Source organism: Belonocnema kinseyi, chromosome 8 (assembly GCF_010883055.1).
Source record: "Belonocnema kinseyi isolate 2016_QV_RU_SX_M_011 chromosome 8, B_treatae_v1, whole genome shotgun sequence".
In the NCBI taxonomy this organism is placed as follows: domain Eukaryota; kingdom Metazoa; phylum Arthropoda; class Insecta; order Hymenoptera; family Cynipidae; genus Belonocnema; species Belonocnema kinseyi.
Genome location: NC_046664.1, coordinates 75,773,286 through 75,796,678, shown reverse-complemented (window position 1 = coordinate 75,796,678; position 23,393 = coordinate 75,773,286). Strand labels below are relative to the sequence as shown.

General features: G+C 23.0%; 1 protein-coding gene across 2 annotated transcripts; it reads right to left on the bottom strand.

Moving 5' to 3' along the window:
* Positions 1-1,244: 1,244 nt before the first annotated feature.
* Positions 1,245-21,534, bottom strand: LOC117178917 (motile sperm domain-containing protein 1-like). Of its 2 annotated transcripts, XM_033370467.1 has the most exons (6): positions 21,267-21,533; positions 20,992-21,164; positions 14,352-14,524; positions 10,555-10,714; positions 10,279-10,422; positions 1,245-1,909 (listed from the first exon to the last, which is right to left on the bottom strand). In XM_033370467.1, exons 2-6 carry the CDS (start codon positions 21,122-21,124, stop codon positions 1,878-1,880), a joined length of 642 nt encoding a protein of 213 aa, XP_033226358.1. In that variant the 5' UTR covers positions 21,125-21,164; positions 21,267-21,533; the 3' UTR covers positions 1,245-1,877. The 2 variants fall into 2 exon arrangements, with proteins under 2 accessions (XP_033226358.1, XP_033226357.1); XM_033370466.1 differs by having other exon boundaries at positions 20,992-21,534.
* Positions 21,535-23,393: the final 1,859 nt, after the last annotated feature.

Below are 23,393 nucleotides of genomic sequence, written 5' to 3'. Positions count from 1 at the left end.
CCTTTGAAATATTTGTGAAATCTTTCTGAAATCTTTTGTATTCATTTGAAAACATTAAAATATTTGATATCTTTTGAAATTTTGTAAATAATTGAAATCATTGTAAATCTGTAAAATGTTTTGAAATCTTAGAAATCTTGAAAACTTTTGTACTCATTTAAACTCATTAAAATATTTGAAATCTCCGTGTAACTTTTTGAAATCTTTGTGAAATGTTAGAAATCTTTGTGAAATCTTTGAAATCTAGTGTATTGTATCGTTTTTAAAATATTTGAATTTAAAATCTTTATGAAATCATTGAAATATCTTATAAATCTTTTGTATTAATTTAAAAGCATTACTTTATTGGACATATTTCTGAAATATTTTAAAATGTTGGTACAGAAAAATTAAAGTTTTTCCAAAAAAATACGATAGCAGTTAACAAAATAAATAAATTTTCAACAAAATAGTTGAATTTTTAACTTAAAAATACAAGTTTTCAACCAAAAAGGGAATAGTTCAATTTTCAGTCGGAAAAATTAATTTTCCGCCAAAACTGATGAATTTTTAACTGAAATAGATAAATTTAAAAAAAGAGAAGAAATTACTTTTTAACTAAAATGATCAATCCTGAAATGAAGTGAGTTAAATTTTCAACACCCAAAAAAATTAAGTCTTTTCCAAAAAAAAAACGATTTTTAACAAAATAAATAAAATTTCAAAAAAATAGTTGAATTTTGAACTAAAAAATATCAATTTTCAACCAACAATGGAATAGTTGAATCTTTAGTTGGAAAATTTAAATTTTCCGCCAAACTGATAAATTTTCAACTGGAATAGATAAATTAAAAAAAATAATAATCATTTTAAACTAAAATGATCAGTCCTGAAATGGAGCATTTGAATGCATTTTTTAATTTAAAACTTTTTAATTTAAAAGTTCAAAATTTAAGAGTTCCACTTTGAGTGCTTTCATTTGCAGCTCAGTTTTTATTACCTAAAGTGGAAAATTTTTTAGTTTTACAGCTCTATTTTTTTAATTTCATTGACCGTGAAAAATGTTTGCAAACCGGGAAAAAACCGAAAATTGATTTCGTCGATTAAAACAGCTACCCTAAGATTCTTCACTTCCTGGGTTAAAAATTCGTCATTTTTGTTCACCTTTTAAAAATAGCCCTGTAAATCTGAAGATTCCGTTAAAAAAATGTTAAAAATTACTTTAAAATTCGTAATCAGAAAAATAATGAATAAAAAACTTTAAGTACAATAATATACACAGTATATTTGTAAATGTTACAAGTAGAAGTAAAAAATTTGATCAGGATCACTGTAGCACATAAAATTCCTTTGATGAAAGGATTGCGGTACAACTTTCATTTTCTTGAGAAATAGTAAAATCCCGACAGTAACACAACCAAAAACGCGTTAGTTTCAAATCTTAGAATCGAAAGAATTTCCTCCATTCCAAAAAAACGTAAAAGTAATTTTTTTCTGGAGCCTTTTTCTTGAGTACATCCAGCCAATGGGATCAAATTCCGACCATTTTAACTTAGGAAAGACTTTGTACATACACGCAAGACATTCTTCGTAAAATATATTCTAGAGATCAAGTGTATAAAAAAAAAACTCGAAAATCATAAATGTAAACAGTCGACACATACAATATTATATGGTAAAGTGTATAAATATTCATTTGCATTATGACGATTTACTGGTTCAGTCGAAAAGGAAACAAGATTTCGTACATAGTCGATGGTTTAAAATTCGCGATGCATTTCCCAGATGCATTTTTGTCACTCACTTGTCACCTGAGATTAAGAGATGTAATTTACTACACTTGTAGTAGGAATTTATCTACATCTTATGTCGAAAGGGAAGTTAATTGTGCCCTTAAATTAAAGCCTCAATGTGATGATTGTGGCCATTCCTGAAACAAAAGGTTTTAATTTGTTTAACAAAATAACAAAATAAATAAATTTTCAAAAAAATAGTTGAATTTTTAACAAAAAATTAATATTCAGCAAAAAATGGAATATTTACATTTCTGGTTTAAAACGTTAATTTCGAATAAAAAAAATCAACCAAAGACATAAATTTCCAACCAAAAAGATTAAATTTTCACGAAAAAGATTAATATTCACCGATAAATTATTGAATCGTTAAATTTTCACTTCAAGGAATTAAGTATCAAAATAAAAAAAAAGAATTTCCAACATAATGGTTTAATTTTTATTGAAAAATGAGGTTTAAACTAAAATGACAAATCCTCAACGAAAATAAAAAAAAAATCAAGAAAATAGTTCAATTTTTAACAAAGATAAAGAGTTTTCAATTTAATTTTGAATCATCAAACAAAAGATTGAATTTTTAACAAAACAGTTCCACTTTCAACTAAGTAATTAAATTTGCAAAATAAAAAAAATTTTAAAAATTACATTTTTCCCAAAAAAAAGACTGAGAAATTAATTTTCAACTGAAATGATTAAACTTAAAAAAAGGAATTTTTAACTAAACAAAAATATTAAAAAATAATTTTTCAATCAAAAGGATCTATTAAAAAAAAAGAAAATTCCATAATATACCTGAAAAATATAAATTTGCTAACAAAAATGCAATAGGTGCATTTTCTTTACAAAATTAATATTAAAAAAGCGATTTACAACAAAACAGTGAAATTTCCAATACCAAAAACAAAGGAATTTTTTAACAAAGCTAGTTGAATTGTTAACAGAAAATTACGAAACAAAATAAATTCTTTCATGACCAAATTATTGACTTTTCAAAGAAATCATAAAATTGTTCTTATAGAACAATTCTTATAGAAATAATTAAAATTTTCATGCAATAATAAAATACTTAAGCACAAGATGAGTTTTCCACTAAAAAAATTATAAAATAAAAAAATATAAAATTATACGGTTTTCCTGGTCAAGAAATAAATTTTTCAGGTCTCTTTTTTAAATTAAATAAGCAAATAACCATTTAAAAGATGAAACATTTCATTTCATTAATGGCTAACAATTTCTAAAGAAAGCGGAACCATAAATAACCAAATTCTTAATTTTTTGCGAACATAAGTCTTCTTTATGAATCCTTAAAATTTTTTTAATCTTTGTAAAATTTTTAAATCTTTTTAAATCTTTGTGAATTCTTTGCTATATTTTGAAGTATTTAAAATTTTTGTGAATTCTTGAAATCTCTGAGAAATATTTGCGAAATATTTTGAAATCTTCTAGAATTTTTGTAAAATCTTTGAAACACTTGAATTTTTTAAACCCTTATGAAATATTCGAAATATTTGTGAAATCCTTCTTTAACCTTTTTTTGCGAAAACTTTTGTATTCGTTTGAAGCCATTGAAATCTTTTGAAATTTTCTCAAATTTCTTGAAACCTTTTGAAATTGTTTGAAAACTTTGAAAAGTTCTGAAATCTTTGATATCTTCTAAAAAATTGTACATGCTTGATTTCCTTATAAATTCTTTGAAATAATTGTAAAATCTTTATTACATCTTTTGTATTTGTTTGAAATCACTGGAATATTTAAAACTTTTTCGAAACATTTTGAAATTTTCTAAACAAAATGTGAACTAGTTTAAGATCTTGAAAATATTTTATATTTTTGCGAATTATATCTTTTGCATTTGTTTGAAATCATTGAAATATTTAAAATCTGTGTTAAATATTTTGAAATATTCTAAAAATTTTGAAATGTTTGGAATCTGTGAAATCTTTAAAATTTTTGAAATCGTTTGAAATCCTTATGGATTCTTCGAAATATTTGTAAAATCTTTTGCATTTCTTTGTAATCATTTAACTATTTCAAATTTTTGGGAAATCTTTTGATATATTCTAAAAATTTTGAAATTTTTTGAAATCTGGTGCCTGGTTAAAACCCTTTTTAAAATCTTCAAAATTCTTGAAATCTTTTGACATCTCCATGAAATTTTGATGAAACCTTTGAAATATTTGTAAAATCTTTCTGAAATCTTTTGTATTCATTTGAAAAACATTAAAATATTTGAAATCTTTTGAAATTTTGTAAATAATTGAAATTATTGTAAATCTGTAAAATGTTCTGAAATCTTAGAAATCTGATTTACTATTTTACTATTAATATTTAAAATCCTTGAAATCTTCCAAAAGTATTAATTAATTAAACTCATTAAAATATTTTAAATCTCCGTGTAATGTTTTGAAATCTTTGTGAAATGTTAGAAATCTTTGTGAAATCTTTTGAAATCTTTGTAAAATGTTTTGAAATCTTTGAAATCTAGTGTACTGTATGTTTTTTGAAATATTTGAATTTTAAATCTTTATGAAATCATTGAAATATTTTATCAATCTTTTGTATTAATTTAAAAGCATTACTTTATTGGAAATATTTATGAAATCTTTTAAAATGTTGGTACAGAAAAATTAAGTTTTTACCTAAAAAATACGATAGCAGTTAACAAAATAAATAAATTTTCAAAAAAAAAATAGTTAAATTTTTAACTTAAAAATACAAGTTTTCAACCAAAAAGGGAATAGTTCAATTTTCAGTCGGAAAAATTAATTTTCCACCAAACTGTTGAATTTTTAACTGAAATAGATAAATTAAAAAAAAGAAGACATTACTTTTTAACTAAAATGATCAATCCTGAAATGAAGTGAGTTCAATTTTCAACACACAGAAAAATTAAGTTTTTTCCAAAAAAAAAAATAAGATTTTTAACCAAATAAATAAAATTTCAAAAAAAGAATTGAATTTTGAACTAAAAAATATAAATTTTCAACCAGCAATGGAATAGTTCAATTTTCAGTTGGAAAAATTAATTTTCCGCCAAACTGATCAATTTCAACTGGAATAGATAAATTAAAAAAAAAAAAGAAATTAATTTTTAACTAAAATGATCAATCCTGAAATGGAGTAAGTTGATTTTTCAACACCCAGAAAAATTAATTTTTTCCCCAAAAAAATATTATTTTTAACAAAATAAATAAATTTTCAAACAAATTGTTAAATTTTGAATTAAAAAATATAAGTTTTCAATCAAAAAGGGAATAGTTCAATTTTAAGTTGGAAAAATTAATTTTCCGCCAAACTGATGAATTTTCAACTGGAAAATAAAGAAATTAATTTTTAACTAAAATGATCAATCCTAAAATAAAGTGAGTTAAATTTTCAACACCCAGAAAAATTAAGTTTTTTCCAAAAAAATACGATAGCAGTTAGCAAAATAAATAAATTTAAAAAAAATAGTTGAATTTTTTAATTATAAAGACAAATTTTCAACCAAATAGTAGAAATTTGAACTAAAAAATATCAATTTTCAACCAACAATGGAATAGTTGAATTTTCAGTCGGGAAAATTAATTTTCCGCCAAACTGATAAATTTTTAACTGAAATAGATAAATTAAAAAAAAAAAAGAAAAAATTAATTTTTAACTAAAATGATCAATCCTGAAATGGAGTAAGTTGATTTTTCAACACCCGGAAATTTTTTTTCCAAAAAAAAATTATTTTCAACAAAATAAATAAATTTTCAACAAAATAAATAAATTTTCAAACAAATAGTTGAATTTTGAAATAAAATTTTTTTTTTTCAATCAAAATGGCAATAGTTCAATTTTAAGTTGGAAAAATTAATTTTCCGCTAAACTGATGAATTTTCAACTGGAATAGATCAATTTAAAAATAAAGAAATTAATTTTTAACTAAAATAATCACCCAGAAAAATTTATTTTTTTTCCAAAAAATATGATTTTAAACTGAATAACTGAATTTTCATAAAAATATTTGAATGTTCAACTTAAAAATACAAGTTTTCAACCAAAAAGGGAATAGTTCAATTTTCCGCCAAATTGATGAATTTTCAACTGGAATAGATAAATTAAAAAAAAATTAATTTTTAACTGAGATACATAATCCTGAAATGGAGTAAGTTGAATTTTCCACAACCAGAAAAATTAATGTTTTTCCAAAAAGTACGATTTTTAACAAAATAAATAAAATATCACAAAAATGAGTGAGTTAAATTTTCAACACCCAGAAAAATTAAGTTTTTTACAAAAAAATACGATAGCAGTTAACAAAATAAATAAATTTTCAAAAAAAAAAAAAGTTGAATTTTTAAATTAGAAAGACAAATTTTCAACCAAATAGTTGAATTTTGTACTAAAAAATATCGATTTTCAACCAACAATGAAATAATTGAATCTTCAGTTGGAAAAATTAAATTTTCCGCCAAACTGATAAATTTTCAACTGGAACAGATAAATTTAAAAAAAAATTAATTAATTAATTTTTAACTAAAATTATCAATCCTGAAATGGAGTAAGTTGATTTTTCAACACCGGGAAATTTTTTTTCCAAAAAAATACTGTTTTTAACAAAATAAATAAAATTTAATAAAAAAATAGTTGAATTTTGAACTAAAAAATATCAATTTTCAACCAACAATAGAATAATTGAATCATCAGTTGGAAAAATTAAATTTTCCGCCAAACTGATAAATTTTCAAATGGAATAGATAAATTTAAAGGAAAGAAATTAATTTTTAACTAAAACGATGAATCCTGAAATGAAGTAAGTTGATTTTTCAACACCCGGAAATTTTTTTTCAAAAAAATATTATTTTTAACAAAATAAATAAATTTTCAACAAAATAAATGAATTTTCAAACAAATAATTAAATTTTCAAATAAAAAATATAAGTTTTTAATCAATAAGGCAATAGTACAATTTTAAGTTGGAAAAATTAATTTTCCGCTACACTGATGAATTTTCAACTGGAATGGATAAATTTAAAAAAAAAAAAGAAATTAATTTTTAACTAAAATTATCAATCCTGAAATAGAGTAAGTTGAATTTTCAACACAAAGAAAAATTAATTTTTTCCAAATAAAAAAGATTTTTAACTTAAAAATAAATCAATTTTCATAAAAATATTTGAATTTTTAACTTAAAAATACAAGTTTTCAACCAAAAAGAGAATAGTTCAATTTTCAGACAGAAACATTAATTTTCCGCCAAACTGATGAATTTTCAACTGGAATAGATAAATTAAAAAAAAAGGAATTAATTTTTAAATAAAATGATCAATCTTGAAATGAAGTGAGTTAAATTTTGAACACTCAGAAAAATTAAGTTTTTTCCAAAAAAAAATACGATTTTTAACAAAATAAATAAAATATCACAAAAATAGTTGAATTTTTAACTGAAGACAAATTTTCAACCAAATACTTGAATTTTGAACTAAAAACATAACTTTTCAACCAAAAAGGGAATAGTTAAATTTTCATTTGGAAAAATTAATTTCCCGCCAAACTGATAAATTTTCAACTAGAATAGATTAATTTAAAAATAAAGAAATTAATTTTTAACTAAAATTATCAATCCTGAAATGGAGTAAGTTGAATTTTCAACACCCAGAAAAATTAATTTTTTCCCAAAAAATACGATTCTTGACAAAATAAATAAATTTCGACAAAAATAGTTGAATTTTTAAATAAAAAATATCAGTTTTCAATCAAAAAGGCAATAGTTCAATTTTCAGTTGGAAAAATTAATTTTCCGCCAAACTGATGAATTTTCAACTGGAATTGATAAAATAAAAAAATAATAAATTAATTTTTAACTAAAATAAGTAATCCTGAAATGGAGAAGTTGAATTTTCAACACCCAGAAAAATTATTTTTATTCCAAAAAATATGATTTTTAACAAAATAAATGAATTTCAAACTAAGAAAGACAAATTTTCAACCAAATAGTTGGATTTTAAACTAAAAAATATAAATTTACAACCAGCAATGGAATAGTTCAATTTTCAGTTGGAAAAATTAATTTTCCGCCAAACTGATGAATTTTTAACTGAAATAGATAAATTAAAAAAAAAAATAAGAAATTAATTTTTAACTAAAGTGATAAATCCTGAAATGGAGTAAGTTGCATTTTCAACACCCAGGAAATTTTGTTTTCCATAAAAATATGATTTTTAACAAAATTTTATTTCACAAAAATAGTTGAATTTTTACCTTAAAAAGACAAATTTTCAACCACATAGTTCAATTTTCAGTTGGAAAAATTAATTTTCTGCCAAACTGATGAATTTTCAACTGGAATAGATGACTAAAAAAAATTACTTTTTAACTAAAATGATCAATCCTAAAATGGAATAAGCTAAACTTTCAACACCCAGAAAAATTAATTTAAAAAATATATGATTTTTAACCAAATAAATCAATTATCAACAAAATAAATGAATTTCTAACTGAAAAAGACGAATTTTCAACCAATCAGTAAAATTTTGATCTTAAACAGAACAATTTTCAACTGGAATAGTTGAATTTTAAACCGAAAAAATGAGTTTTTATCGAAAATTATTAATCTATAACCGGAGTAGTTGAATTTTCAACCCCCGAAAAAATGATTTTTGTTACCAAAAATGAATTGTTTTACCAAAAAAAAGTTTTCAATAAAATAAAAAAGTTTTCAACTAAATAGTTAAATTTTCAACTAAAAAAATACCATTTTTTATATATACATATATATTGAATTTTAAACTAAAAATTTCCATTTTCCACCAAAAACTGGTGAATTTTCAATCAAACATGGAATGTTTAAATATTCAATAAAAAAAAAACTAATTTCTCAGCAGACCGACAAATCTTGAATAGTCAAATTATCATATAAGGAGATAAATTTTCAACTAAAATTATGAAATATTTAATTGGAATTACTACATTTTCAGAAAAAAAATCAACAAAAAAATAAATATTAAAAAAAAATAATTACATTTTCAAACAAAGGTCAGATTATATAATTAAACAGTCAATATTTCACTAGAATCATTCAATTTTTCACAAAAAAAATCAATTTTCAACCATGAAGATTAATTTCTACTTAAAAAATACGATTTTTCATTTAAAAAAGATAAATTGTCCATTTTTTTTTGTTCAAAATTTTATTATTTTAATTTAAAAAGGCAACTTTCTGGTTAAAAATTAATCTGTTTTGGTTGCAAATTAACTTTTTTGTTCAAAATTCACATTTTTCGCTTGAAATTTTAATAGTTCGGTGGAAAACTGATGTATTTTCTTGAAAATTCGTAATTTTTGGTGGAAAGTAATTTTTTGTTATTGTTAAAAATGCAACGGTTTTGTTGCAATTTTAACTCCTTTCTTGAAAATGAATTTTTTAAATTGAAGATTCATAGTTTTAGTTGAAAATTGAACTAATTTGTTGAAAATTCATTTAATTTTTTACCTGGAAATTGAATTATTTGGTTGAAAAATTAAATAGTTGTTTTTAAAAATTTTACTGGTTCGTAGAAAATAAGTTTCTTTTATTCAAAAGAATTTTTGTTCAAATTAAACTTGAACTATTCCATTTTTTATTAAAAATATAACTTTTTTAGTTAAAAAAAATTCAGTTCTTTAGGACTGAAAATTCATTTTTTTTTTTAGAATTTTACATTTAACAAAAATCTTAAAGTTTAAGAGACAATCAAAAGTTTTTTAAAAGAGGATTTTCAAAAAGTTTTAGGATAATGTAATTTTTTACTAAAAAAAAATAATAATTTTAAAAGAATTTACCAGACGATTTTAAGAAATTTTGATATATAAATAAAAATTGAATAATTATTAATTTTTAAGGTTTTAAAATAATTAAACTTCTAATTTAAAAAGGGCTGGGTTAATAAAATTGTAATCTTCATTTAAATTTTTAATATTTCTAACTTGAGATTGTTTATAATAATATAATTTTGAAAATTTACAAAATTGTTGAATCATTCTTCAATTAAGAATGTTCACTTTGAGTATTTTTATTTCTAATTCAGTTCTTATAATTTAAAATTAAAACAATTTTAGTCTTTTTTTAATTTAAAATGAAGCAATCAATAATATTATTTTAATTCTTAAAATTTAAGAAAAAAAAATAGTCAAGAATGAAATCAAAATCTCTCTACCGATGCAAAAGATTTTACAAAAACCTAAAGATCCGTATTTTTTGAATTCTACCGTATACCTATTTTTCAATCTTCAATCTTAATGAATTTTTTCTGAAGTATTTTTCTGTCAAAATTTCAGAGGGGTTTAATCAATTTTTGAAAGCTACTCAAAAGAATGTTTACCACAAAAAAGGACTATAGTTTGCCGAAAAGTTTTTTTTTTTAAAAAGTACTACGAAAATTGGAACGATTCAAGAGAGCTTTAAATAGTAAGTTTTTACAATAAAGAATTAAGATTCTTTTTACCTTTAGGTTAAACTGTTTTAAAAATTTTTTTTAGAATAATTTTTAAACATAAATACCTAGAACAAATGCAAATATCAGCTTGAAATTTACGGCGAGGTGTAGGCACTCTGGTATATTGGGATTTCCTTCTCCTTCAGTTGGAAGAAATAAACCAGCTATACAAATTAGTCCTGCTATTAGTGCCACGTAATTTGTTCCCTCTAAAAACAATCAAATTTTAATTATAAATTCAAAATTTGAAAGAAAATTTCAGATTAGATATTGGGCGAGCTTGAAAATTTATTTAAGATTTGATTGCAAATTATTATTTTGATTTGCGGCGTATTACTTACTATCGACGTTTCTATTTTGTGCGATTAGTGCATAAGACGGTTGTGTATGTTTAATTTCACTCCTAGGAAATTGCTGAAAAGCGTCGATTTCGGGAGTTTCCCTTCCGACATTTTCTTTGGTACTGAGCAATGTTGCTGTGATTATTTGTCTACCGCTGAACTAAAACATAAAAATTATTTTTTAATTTATCTATTTATATTATATTAATTTATTTATCTATATTTATTTATTTCAAGAAATAATTTTAATTTGAAAAATATTATTTTCCATCTAGTCTTATTAAGACGTTAAGCATTTTCCGTTATTGAAGATCCTTAACTTGATCGATATTCAGAAATTTTTTGGTTCGATTCCCAATGGAGTGAAGATGGAGTAGGATCTTTTTTTCAAGAAATAATTTTAATTTGAAACATAAAAATTAATCCTATCTAATAAAACTGGTTGCATACTGCGTAAATACAATTTTAAGTGGTTGATTTCAGTTTATTCTTTTGAAATTTCTGAAATTTTGTAAACCGAAATTTCCAAATAAGGAGTTTTAATTCTAAAAACTGATCACTGAAAGAAAAAATTTAAATGGAAAATGATTCTTTAACCATCCAACTATAATTTGTAAACTTTTGCAGACTTTCAAAGAGATGAGAAAAATTAAATTTGGGACAAAAACTTCCAGATTGTTATTTAGACTTTGATTATCAGGTATAATTTTTTAATTTTTGCAGGATTTAAAATTATTTTAGACAATTTTTAAATTATTTTTAAAGATATTTCAGGGTTTTAGAATTTTCGAAATGATTCTAAAATAATTGAACATTTGAAAACATTTCAAAATTTAAAAAAATATATAATGTCGACTTTTTAAGATTTTAAATTTATTTATTATTTTGAAAATAATGTCACGCAAATATTTTTAAACAATTCAAATGATTTCCTGAAATTTCGTAAAAGAATGTTGAAGATTTTAAGGCAAATTTTTAGAAAAATTCGAATAATTTTAAGACATTTACAATTTTTAGAAAGTTATGAAGATAATTTGAAACTTAAAAAGATTTCAACACATTTTTAAAAAATATTAATTAATTAAGATTAAAAAACAAAAATTAAGAAGGTTTTTAAGAATTTCGAAAGTTTTCAAGAGTATGACGAAAATTTCTTCAGATTTCTGAGAAACACCTCATGATTTTTTATTTTGGAAAATTTATTTAAAGAAAATACTTAAAAGATTTCAAAATCTTGCAAAAGATTTCCAAAATTGTCAAAAACGGATGCGAAAAGGGTTTTTTATTTATTTTTCAGAACTTTTTCAAATATTGTGGAAAAATTCATACCATTTCGAAGAATTTTTAAAAGTTTTTTAAAAAATTTGAAAAATATATAAAAGTTGGGAAAGATTAAAAAAAAAACTTAAAACAAAACGTGGCTTTTTGAAGATTTCGAAATCAAATTTGGATTTACAATATTTTAAAGATTCTCTTTTGAACTATCTGAAATCTTTTAAAAACTACCTGAATTTTATCGAAAAACTTAGGAAAATTAAATTCATATTTATCAATTTTCTTAAAATTCCTGGTAAAATTCCAAATGATTTTATATTTAAAATAAATAATTTTACGAGAAAATTGGAAAAGATTTGGAAATATTTCAAATGATTTCCTTAATTTCCAAACATAATGTCGAAGATTTTAAAGCAAAATTTTTGAATTTTGCAAGAAAATTATATATTAATAATTCTAGTAAGTTTAAGAAATATTTCGAGGTTTTAAAAACATTTTCAAACTTTTTAAACAAAATGTAGATTTTTGCAAATTTTGTAAAAAAAAAAATGAGAAGCTATTTAGAAATTTTGAAAAGATTTAAAATAATAGAGAAAAGTTCTTAAGATTCTTGGGACATGTGAAAAAATTATTTTTATTTTTATTAGAGGGAAATTATAAGAGAAAATTAAAAAAGATTAAAAATTATTTCCTAAAATATTGAAAAAGAGTTTAAAAGATTTTTAGAGAAAATTCGATTAAGTTTAAGAAATATTTATTAGCTTTAAAACGAAGAAAAAATAATATAAACTCTTAAAGATGTTAAGAAATTAACAAAAATATATATTTTGAAAAAAAAACTTTTTGTCATATGAAAAAACCAAATAATTTCAAAAGATTTTTTAATGCTTTACTAGTTCTAAAAAGATTAAATTTTTTTTTAAGATTCATGATTTTTTATTTTAGAAAATATATTTAAAGAAAATACTAAAAAAGATTATAAATTTTACAAAAGATTTCCAAAATTGTCAACAACGAATCCGAAAAGGTTTTTTTTACATTTTTTAGAACTTTTTCAAATATTTTGGAAAAGGTCATACCATTTTAAATAATATTTAGAATTATTTAGCAAATTTGAAAAATATATAAAAGTTGGAAAAGATGTAAAAAACGTAAAACAAAACGTGGCTTTTTGAAGATTTCGAAATAAAATTTGAAGGTTTCTGAAAAATGTTGAAAGATTTCAGGATTGAAAAATAAATTTTAAGAGAATATTTTAAAATATTTTAAAACATTGCATAAGATTTTCGAAATTGTGAAGCAACAAAAAGATATTTAGGATTTTAAAAAATAGATTAAAAATATTTTAAAGCTTTAAAATATTTGCAAAAATCTAGAAAATGTTCCAAGCGTAAAAAAGTCTTTAATGTTTTAAACTGACTCACGTTTTTTCTAAAGTTTTGCAAACTCTGGTGAAAAAATTTTTTCTTTTAAATAGCCTAGATTCTCTTTTGACCTATCTGAAATCTTCCAAAATCTTTTTGAATTTTATCGAAAAACTTAGGAAAATTATATTTATGTTTATTAATTTTCTTAAAGTTCCTGGGAAAATTACAAATGATTTTATATTTTAAAAAAATGATTTTAAAAGAAAATTTAAAAAATTGTTTTAAAAAATGAGAAGCTATTTCGGAATTTTGAAAAGATTTAAAATAATAGAGAAAAGTTCTTAAGATTCTTGGGACATTTAAAAAATGATTTTTGATTTTATTAGAGGGAAATTATAAGAGAAAATTAAAAAAGATTAAAAATTATTTCCTAAAATATTGAAAAAGAGTTTAAACGATTTTTAGAGAAAATTCGATTCAGTTTAAGAAATATTTATTAGCTTTAAAACGAAGAAAAAATAATTAATTTTAAGGAAATATTTTTTTTTAATTACAAAATTATCAACAGTTTTAGGGCAATTTTTTTAATTTTGCAGAATTTAAAAAGAAATAGGAAAAAACAACAGATTTTTAAATGCTTTAGTAGTTCTAAAAAGATTTAACACATTTTTCTTGAAATTCATGGAAAAATTTGTATGATTTTTTATTCTGAAAAATGAATTTTAAAAGAAATTTAAACAAGATTTTAAAGCAAAATGTTTCAACAATACAAGATTGAAAATTTAAAAAAAAAACGAGTAAATTATAAAATGTAAAAACAGAGAGAAAATATTTCTATAATTTTTGAAGATTTTTAAGGCAATTTTATTAATTTTGAATGATTTTTCAATGTCACTGATATCTTTTGAACAGAATAGAATTTTTCGTAATATTTTATAAAATACTATCAAATAAAAAATGTTGCTAAAAATTTGTTAGTTTCTTTTTTTGACACATTTGAGATCATTCGAGTTTGAGTGTTAAAAAACTTTCAACAAATAAATAGTCATTCGAAATTTGTATTTTGCATTAAAAATTATTTTATTATTATTAATTCTTACATAATTAATTTGAAAGCACCAATAAATAGTTTCAAAATTTATAAATAGAAGGTACCTGTTTTGTTGGAAACGATTCTACATCTATGCTGAATCTGTCTACAACATTGACGTTGGACGCAACAGCATATAAATGTCGAATTACAATATCGACACAGCATTTTGATTTTATGGTTCCTTCCGAATCCACGACAGTGTATTTGTCTCGACGTGCCGATTTTTCAAGGCATACTGAAAAGAAAGAATTTGATAAAAATAAGAAAAAGGCTTTTTCGACGCTTCAATGCAGCAATTTAGACAAATAAAAATTTAAATTGTTAAATAATATCAGAGATAATATTTATCTTTCCTTACCTAATCCCCCCCCCCCTTTAGATTAAAAAAATCCGCTAAAACACTTAAAATTGACAATCTCAATCTCACTATATTTTTATAAAACTACCATTTATTTTTGAAGAATTATAAACAGAAAATCAAGACAGAAAACAAGATGTTTCGGAAGAGATTCTATTTTATGATAACGACTTTAAATAATTCCTGAACTATTTATTCTTTAGTTTTGTTGATTTGAAGATCATAAATAAATTTTTACGAAGAATATTAATTTTCTTCCAAAAAAACGAATTTTTAAGAAAATTGTTCTTTTTGAAGCAAATAGGTGGATTGTTTATAGAAATAGTTCAATTTTTAAGACAGAAACACGATTTTTGAACAAAATAGTCAAATATTTAACCAGTGTTGAATTTTCAAATAAAAAAGATTCATTGTAAACCAAAAAAAATTATTTTTCTATAAAAAAAGACGAATTTTGAACCAAGTACATATGTAAACCTGCAATTACAAAAGATCAATTTTCAACCAAGAATGGAATACTTAAATTTTTAGTTAAAAAATCTATTTTTAGCACACAAAAAAATAAGAAATTTTCAGACTAGTTAAATTTTCAACCAACGAAATTACTTTTTAATTAAAAAGATACATTAGGCACCAAGAAGATTAATTCAGTTGAATTTTAAACTAAAAAAATATAAATTTTAAACTAAACGTAGAATAGTTAAATTTGATTTGTTTGTTTAATAAATTTGAAAAGAATAATTTGCAAACAAAATAGTTCAATTTTGAATTAAACAAAAAGGTAGTTGATATTTCAACCAGGAAGAATTTTTCAGTCAAGAGAGAAAAAAAGTTGAAATAAATTGTTGAATTTTGAAAATAAAAAAGCAAATCATCTAGAAAACAGATCTTCGACAAAAATGTAAATTTTTTAGGCCCAAAATACCAATTTTCAACAAAGGAGCTGAATTTTCAACCAGGAAACATTTTTCTGTCGAGAGAAAATAAATTCAAACAAATATTTGAATTTATAAACTAAAAAGGAGCATTATCTAAAAAAAAGGTTCATCCCGAAATATTAATTTTAAAAAGAGTTGAATTTTCAACAAAACAGTTTAATTATCAACCAGAATACATTTTTCTGCCAAGAGGAAAAAAAAGTTCAAACAAATTTTTGAATTTTTAAACTATAAAGGCGAATTATCTAGAAAATAGATGAACTTTGAACACGAAAAAATAGCAATTTTCAACCAGGTTACACTATTCTATCTTTTTGCCAAGAGAAAAAAAGTTCAAACAAATATTTGAATTTTTAAACTAAAAAGGCGCATCATCTAAAAAATATGTTCAACCCGAAATATGAATTTTGAAAACAGTCGAATTTTCAACCAGGATACATTTTTCTGTTCAGAGAAAAAAAGTTTAAACAAATTTTTGAACTTTTAAACTATAAAGGCGAATTTCCAGACAACAGATGAATTTTGAATACGGAAATATGAATTTTCAACAAACCGTTTAATTTTCAACCAAGCAACATTTTTATATCCTTATGTCGTGAGAAAAAAAAGCCTAAACAAATATTTGAATTTGTAAACTAAAAAGGCGCATCTAAAAAGAAAGTTTCAACCTGAAATATGAATTTTGAAAACAGTGGAATTTTTAACCAAGAAGTATTTCCCTGTCCTTCTGTCAACAAAAAAATTCAAACAAATATTTGAATTTTTAAACTGAGAAAGCGCATCGTCTAAAAAAAATGTTCTACTCGAAATATGAATTTTGAAAATAGTGGAATTTTCAACCAGGATACATTTTTCTGTCAAGAGTAAAAAAGTTCTAATTTTTAAATTTTTTAATTAAAAAGGCGAATTGTGTAGAAAACAGATGAATTTTGAACACGAAAATATATGAATTTTTAATAAAACCGTTTAATTTTCAACCAGGAAACATTTTTCTGTCGTTCTGTCGAGAGAAAAAAAGCTCAAATATTTAAATTTTTAAATTAAAATAACGAATCTAAAAAGAAATTTTCAACCCGAAATATGAATTTTTAACCAAAAATTTGAATTTTCGATAAAAAAATATGAATTTTCAACAAAACAGTTGAATTTTCAACCTGGAAACATTTTTCTGTCGAGAAAAAAAAAGTTCAAATTTTTTTTGAATTTTTCAACTAAAACGGCGAATCATCTAGAAAACAGATGAATGTTCAATCCGAAAATATGCATTTTCAACAAAAAAGTTGAATTTAAACCAGGAAACATTTTTCTGTGGAGAAAACAAAAATTCAAACAAATTTTTTAATTTTTGAACTAAAAAGGCGAATTATGTAGAAAACAGGTGAATTTTGAACACGAAAATATGAATTTTCAACAAAACCGTTTAATTTTTAACCAGGAAACATTTTTCTTCCATTTTTCCAGAGAAGAAAAGTTCAAACAAATATTTTAATTTATAAATTAAAAAGGCTCTTCTAAAAAGCGATTTTCAATCCAAAATTATGAATTTTCAACCAAGCAACATTTTTATGTCCTTATGTCGAGAGAAAAAAAAGTTCAAACAAATATTTGAATTTTTAATCTAAAAAGGTGCATCAACTAAAAAAATGTTCAACCCGAAATATGAATCTAGAAAACAGTTGAATTTCCAACCTGAATACATTTTTCTGTCAAAAGAAAAAAAATTCAAAAAAAAATTCTGAATTTTTAAACTAAAAAGACGAATCATCAAGAAAAAAAAGATGAATTTTCAACCAGGAAACATTTTTCTGTCGTTCTTCTGAGAGAAAAAAAAGTTCAAACAAATATTTGAATTTTTAAACAAAAAAGGCGCACTTAAAAAAATGTCAACCCGAAATATGAGTTTCGAAAATAGTTAAATTTTCAACCACGAAACATTTTGAACCCGAAAATATGAATTCTCAACAGAACAGTTAATTTTTTAAGTAAAAAAGACGAATTTTCTACAAAATAGATTATTTTTCCATCAAAGATGTAATTTCTACTAAAAAACATATGAATTTTTACCGAGAAACCGGGAATTTTCTGAGACCGGGAAAAACCGGGAAATGACAGTTTTTTAAATAATGAAAGTATAAAAAACTAAACAATAATTTTATTTTTAAATAACAATTTTAATGATTCATCAACAAAATATTTTTAATTCAAAGTTTTAGATCTTCCTTTATATTATTTTTTATATTAAGTTGAATAAATTAATTAATATATTATTTGTATTAGTTTTCTTAGCCATTAAAAAATTCACGTTTTATTATTTGTAAACAAAATTTGATTAATATCAAGATATATTTTGCAGTTTTGAAAAGATACAAAATTAATTAAAAACTTGAAATGTCTTCAGGTAATTGGAAAGAAGTGTGTTAACATTTTTGTTTAGAACTTCTAAATACATTTTAAAATTAACCGAACTTTTCCTAAAACTTTTGGAAAATCTTGCAAATTAAAAAAAAAATCCTTTAAAATCTTCCAGATTATGTTATTGATAATTTTGTAAATCTCTTTTAATCTTTTAAATTTTCTGTTACAATAATTTTTCAAAATGAAAAATCATTTTCAATTTTCCTAGAAATCTTGAGAAATGTTTTTATTTTTTTTAAACCTTTCACAATTCTTAAAAAGTTTCTCAATTTTTTGGTTGAAATGTGCATTTTGTTTTAAATTCGGCTGTGGGTAATTGCATCAAAATTTCGGTACGAATAGCCCAATTTTTTCGAGTCACAATATTCGAGTCAATGGTTTGCAATCATTTCAAGTTCTAAATTTAATTTTGATATTTTTAAAACTTCTAAATATCTCTCAAAATTACTCTAACTTTTTCTACAAATAATAAGGGTTCCTATTATTTTTTATAGATTCAAATTTTAAGGATTTTTTCTTTAATTTGCAGGATTTTCTAAAAGTTGTAGCAAAAATTCAACTCATTTAAAAATATATTTAACGTTTCGAAAAAATTCCAACAATGATTTTAAATTTGGAAAAATCAGGGTGACCGTTTTAATCGAAATAAATTCCCGGTATGGAAGTGGAACTGATTAATTTTGAACTTTTAACATTGAAATTTAAAAGTTTTTAATTTAAAATTTTTTATTCAAATGCTCAATAATTTACGCGGATAAAATTGAAGGTACAAACATTTTTCAAAATAAAAAAAATATAAATGCACGTTATCATTTTCAATGCTCTCTAAATTAAAAAATCAATCAATGAACTTTAAAATTTTCAAAATTATACAACTTTAAGTAATTTTAAGCTAGAAACATCAAATATTGAAAATTGAAAAATTTTTAACTAAACACTTCTTAAATGAGAAATTCAATTATTTTCTTTTTAAATAGTTTAAACATTTCTTGGAAAATTTCAAAATCTTGAGAAATCTAGAAGTTGTTTTAAATTGTTTTTGAATTAAAAATTATTTTGGAATTTTTTTCAGAACTTCTAAATATCTGTCAAAATGAATTGAATTTTTTCTACAATTTTCAGAAAATCTTGCAAATTTGAGAAACTTTCTTTACAATTTGGATGTATGAATAACGATTGAAAATTTATTATTTTTATGCGTAATTTGAGTAATTTTAAGAGATATGTAGAAGTTTTGAAAAAATTGAAACTTAATGTAAAACTTGAAATGATAGACTAATATAAAACAAAATGAAGATTTTCGCAGATTTTAAACAAAAAAATTAGATTTTGTTCAAGAATTGTGAAAGGCTTCAAAAAATAGAAACATTTTCTTAAGATTCCTAGGAAAATTAAAAAAAAATTCATTTTGATCTTGAGAAATCTAGAAGTTGTTTTCAATTTGTTTAAAATTTTTAATTATTTCGGAAATTTTTCAGAACTTCTAAATATTCGTCAAAATGAGTTGAATTTTTTCTACAATTTTCAGAAAATCCTGCAAATTTTAGAAAATTTCTTTGCAATTAATAGCAAAATTAAAAAAAAAAATCATTTCGAAAAATTATTTTAAGAGAATATTTAAAAAGTTTATAAATGATTGAAACAGAATTTTCAAAAAAAAACTCTAGAAGATTTTAATAAAACTTTCTAAAATTTGCATTATGATTTTTAATCTTTTTAAAACTTCTAAATATCTCTTAAAATTGCTCAAATTTTTTATACAAATGTTCATTTGTAAATTATACATCAAAATTTAAAAATTTCACTTACAAATAATGGAATATTTTAGATTGAAACAATATTTTTAATTGAATAAAAACCTTTAATTAAAAATATATTATTATATAGTTATTTTTAAGTTCAAAATATTTTTTAAACTTTCAGTCACACTTTTATTACTTAAGTACAGATAAATGAAAGAAAATTTTATTTATTTATTAAATAAAAATGTTTTTTAATCAAAATTTTCAAGATCAAAGGCTTTTATTTTTTATTTGTTCGAGTCTTTAAGATAGCATTTAAAAATTCTTTAAATTAAAAATGTGAGCTTAGAAATAAAAATTTTAAATGGGAAAATTTTTAAAGTAACAAATTTTTGATTCACGCATTTTAAGAAAAATAATAAAATAATTTTAAAACGTAACAATTCAACGACAGATTTTTCTTCTACAAATTTGTAAAATTCCCAATAAAAAAAATTCACTGTCATTTCCTCGTTTTTCTCGGTAAAAAAAATTCCCGGTCCAGCGGCCACCCTAAAAAATATAAACCCACTTCTAGATTTCTCAATATTTTCAAATAAATTTTTTTAAGTTTTTGAGGAATGCTTAAACTGTTTAAAATGAAAATAATTTAATTTCTAATTTAAAAAATTGTTAAGTTAAAACAATTTAATTTTTAATTTTTTAACTTGTCTAGTTTAAAATTACTTTAAAAAATATAATTTTGAAATTTGTCAAAGTTCATTGCTTGATTCTTTAATTTAGAGTATTGAAAATGTTAGCGTGGATTTATATTTTTGGAATTTAATCTGAATCTTTGAACTCTATAACTGATCAAAGTTCTCAATTTTGCAGTGTAAATTTAATTGATTGTTTATTACTTTAAATGGACAAAAATTCTGGAATATAAAAAAAAAATACAAAAAAACCTAAACCTAAATTTTTAAATTCAATGACCCAATTTTCGGACAAGACATTTAAAATTCGAAGTTTTAAAATAACTTCTGATGCACTCGCTTTACATAATAGCTTTCACGTGATAACACATGCTGCATAAACAAATAAAATATATATTTATTTCTTTAGTTATCGCGAAGATCAGGCTAGCCCCGAACAATAAAAAATTAGAACTCGTTAAAATAATGCCACTTTCAATGAAAAAGACAAGAAAAAAACATAAAAATTCAAAAATGTAAAATATCTTTTTAAATAAGAGAAAAATGTGACTCACCTTGAAATTTGAGACGAAAATCGTAGGGATTGTAGATAGTCAAAATTTGTTTATGAGAGGATACATCGTCGACGTAGAATTTGATACTAGATGGTAAGGTGAAAACTGGCAGTCCTTTTAACTTAGGCATCATGCAGTAAAATGCATTATTCCTAGGATCAGAGCCAGATGACCTGTCGATTTAACAATAGCACTTTTACCAAAACGAAAACGAAGAAAAACTTCATTAGCACATGATAAATAGTCTCGATGTTTATTAAAAAGCTGACTCATACTGCAAACGTATTTAGATATTCAAAGGTCCAACGTAGGTTAAGTGTAACATTGTTATCGAAAGTTTCATTTGAGAGAGTAGATTTTTTTGTTTTTGAAGTTTGTTGGGTTAATCGCGTCGTCACTCCACTCCAATCCAGCTGTTTAGTGTTTGTGAAATTGAGTTGTGGCACTGTCTAGCCCGGACCCCCATATCCACCCATAACACAACAAAGAGTCCCTTTTTTCAAGGGGTTGTTTGCGAAATTAGGAGGAAAAGAAATTGGATTGGTGGAACTGGTTAACTGCGACAGGTGATGCGCACGTCAAAAGTCACCTGGTCTTTGTCTTCTGCTAGCGGCGGGAAATTTAAACTTGAGGGTGAATTCTACAGTTTACACGATTCTTAGATACATTTTATGTTTAAAATTGATTTTTTAAGTTGAAAATTGAATTTCTTGATTGGAAGTTAAAAGAATTGAAGGGCAGCAGGACAAAACTAGATAACGAATATTTTTCGAAAATGGGTTTATTGCATACAAAGTTCTTAAAAAATCAAAAAAACTTTATAATAAAAGGATTTTTTCGAATTCTCGTGTTTTGAGACAATAATAAAAAAATTGAATTTAAATTTAGCGTGGTAATATTTTTCCCCTTCGCGATATTTTATGAAATTATTATCGTTCATTGAACAAAATTCTTCTTTCTATAGAACTTTCGTCGAATAATCGTCTATCTCAATTACGATATTGTCACAATAAATTTTGATTTATTGTGAAAATTCAATTTTTAATCGCTACTGAAAACCGAATTCAAAACCTGTTAAATTCTAACCTCAACATTCTTAGACGATTCACTCGGTATTGGTTAATTTTTTTAAAGACAAACTTTTCTACCCTCATTCAGAAATTTTTTGTCTCAGGAGTAAGTTTTTATTTTGTACTTAAACTAAAGATTACATTTTTTATCGCAATCCGCAGCCTATCCTGTTCCAGTTTGTGATCAGTGTCACGTCGAGATTATCAGCTGACACATCTATTTACTCAAAACTGAGTAATTGTGTCTAAAGAAATTGTTTTGGGCCCAAATCAGCAAAACGTCATCTTGGAAGTGGAATTCTATCTTATCTTTAAATGGTGATTTCGATTTTAAGGCCATGTGATGAGTGGGTCACGTGACCAGATTTCTACCTTACCGCGACTTTTTTTATTTCCCAACTTATTATTTATTGCCACACGAAACGCCCCATCGAGTTAAAAATTTGGCATACTAAATAAGAAGCACTAAGAATGGTGGGTCTGGTCGTAGATTTTTATAATTATGAATAATAATTGAATAATTTAAATAATTTTTTTTTGCTTTTCTCATCATTATTAGAATTTAGGACCGCCCCACCTTTCTCAGTGCTTCTTATTTATCATCCCAAATTTTCAACTCGATTTGGTGTTTCGTGTGATAATAAGTTGGGAAATAAAAAAAGTCGCGGTAAGGTAGGAATCTGGTCACGTGACACACTTATAACATGGCCTTAACGAATGTTTTTTCTCTCTGGAAAAATGCTTACTTTGTTGGTTGTCTAGTTCTGTACTGTCACCCTTCAATTCATCTTTTTGGTTGAAAATTCATAATTTTAGTTGAAAATCCAACAGGTCGGTGGAAAACTAATTTTTTTCATTGAAAATTCATTTTTTCGGATTGAAGATTCATAATTTTAGGTGAAAATTCAACTATTTGGTGAAAATTTCAATTTTTTGTTGTAAATTCATGTTTTTAGGTTGAAAATTAAACTCCTTGCTTTAAAGATTGAAAATTAAATTAAATTAAAATTAATAAATTTATTAATTTAAATAATAATTAATATCATAATTAATAAATTTAATTATTATATAATTAATTAAATTGCTTTATTAAAAATTCATTGCAGTTGAAAATTCATTTTTTTGTTTAGAAAATTAGTCTCTTTGTCTTGGAAATTGAAGTATTTGAAAAAAAAATTTCTTGAAAATTAATATTTTCAGGCTGAAAATTGAACCAGTTGGTTGGATTTTGAATTGCTTTATTGAAAATTCATTTTTTCGGATTGAAGATTGATAATTTTAGGTAAAAATTCAACTATTTGGTGAAAATTTCAATTTTTTTTTGAAAATTCA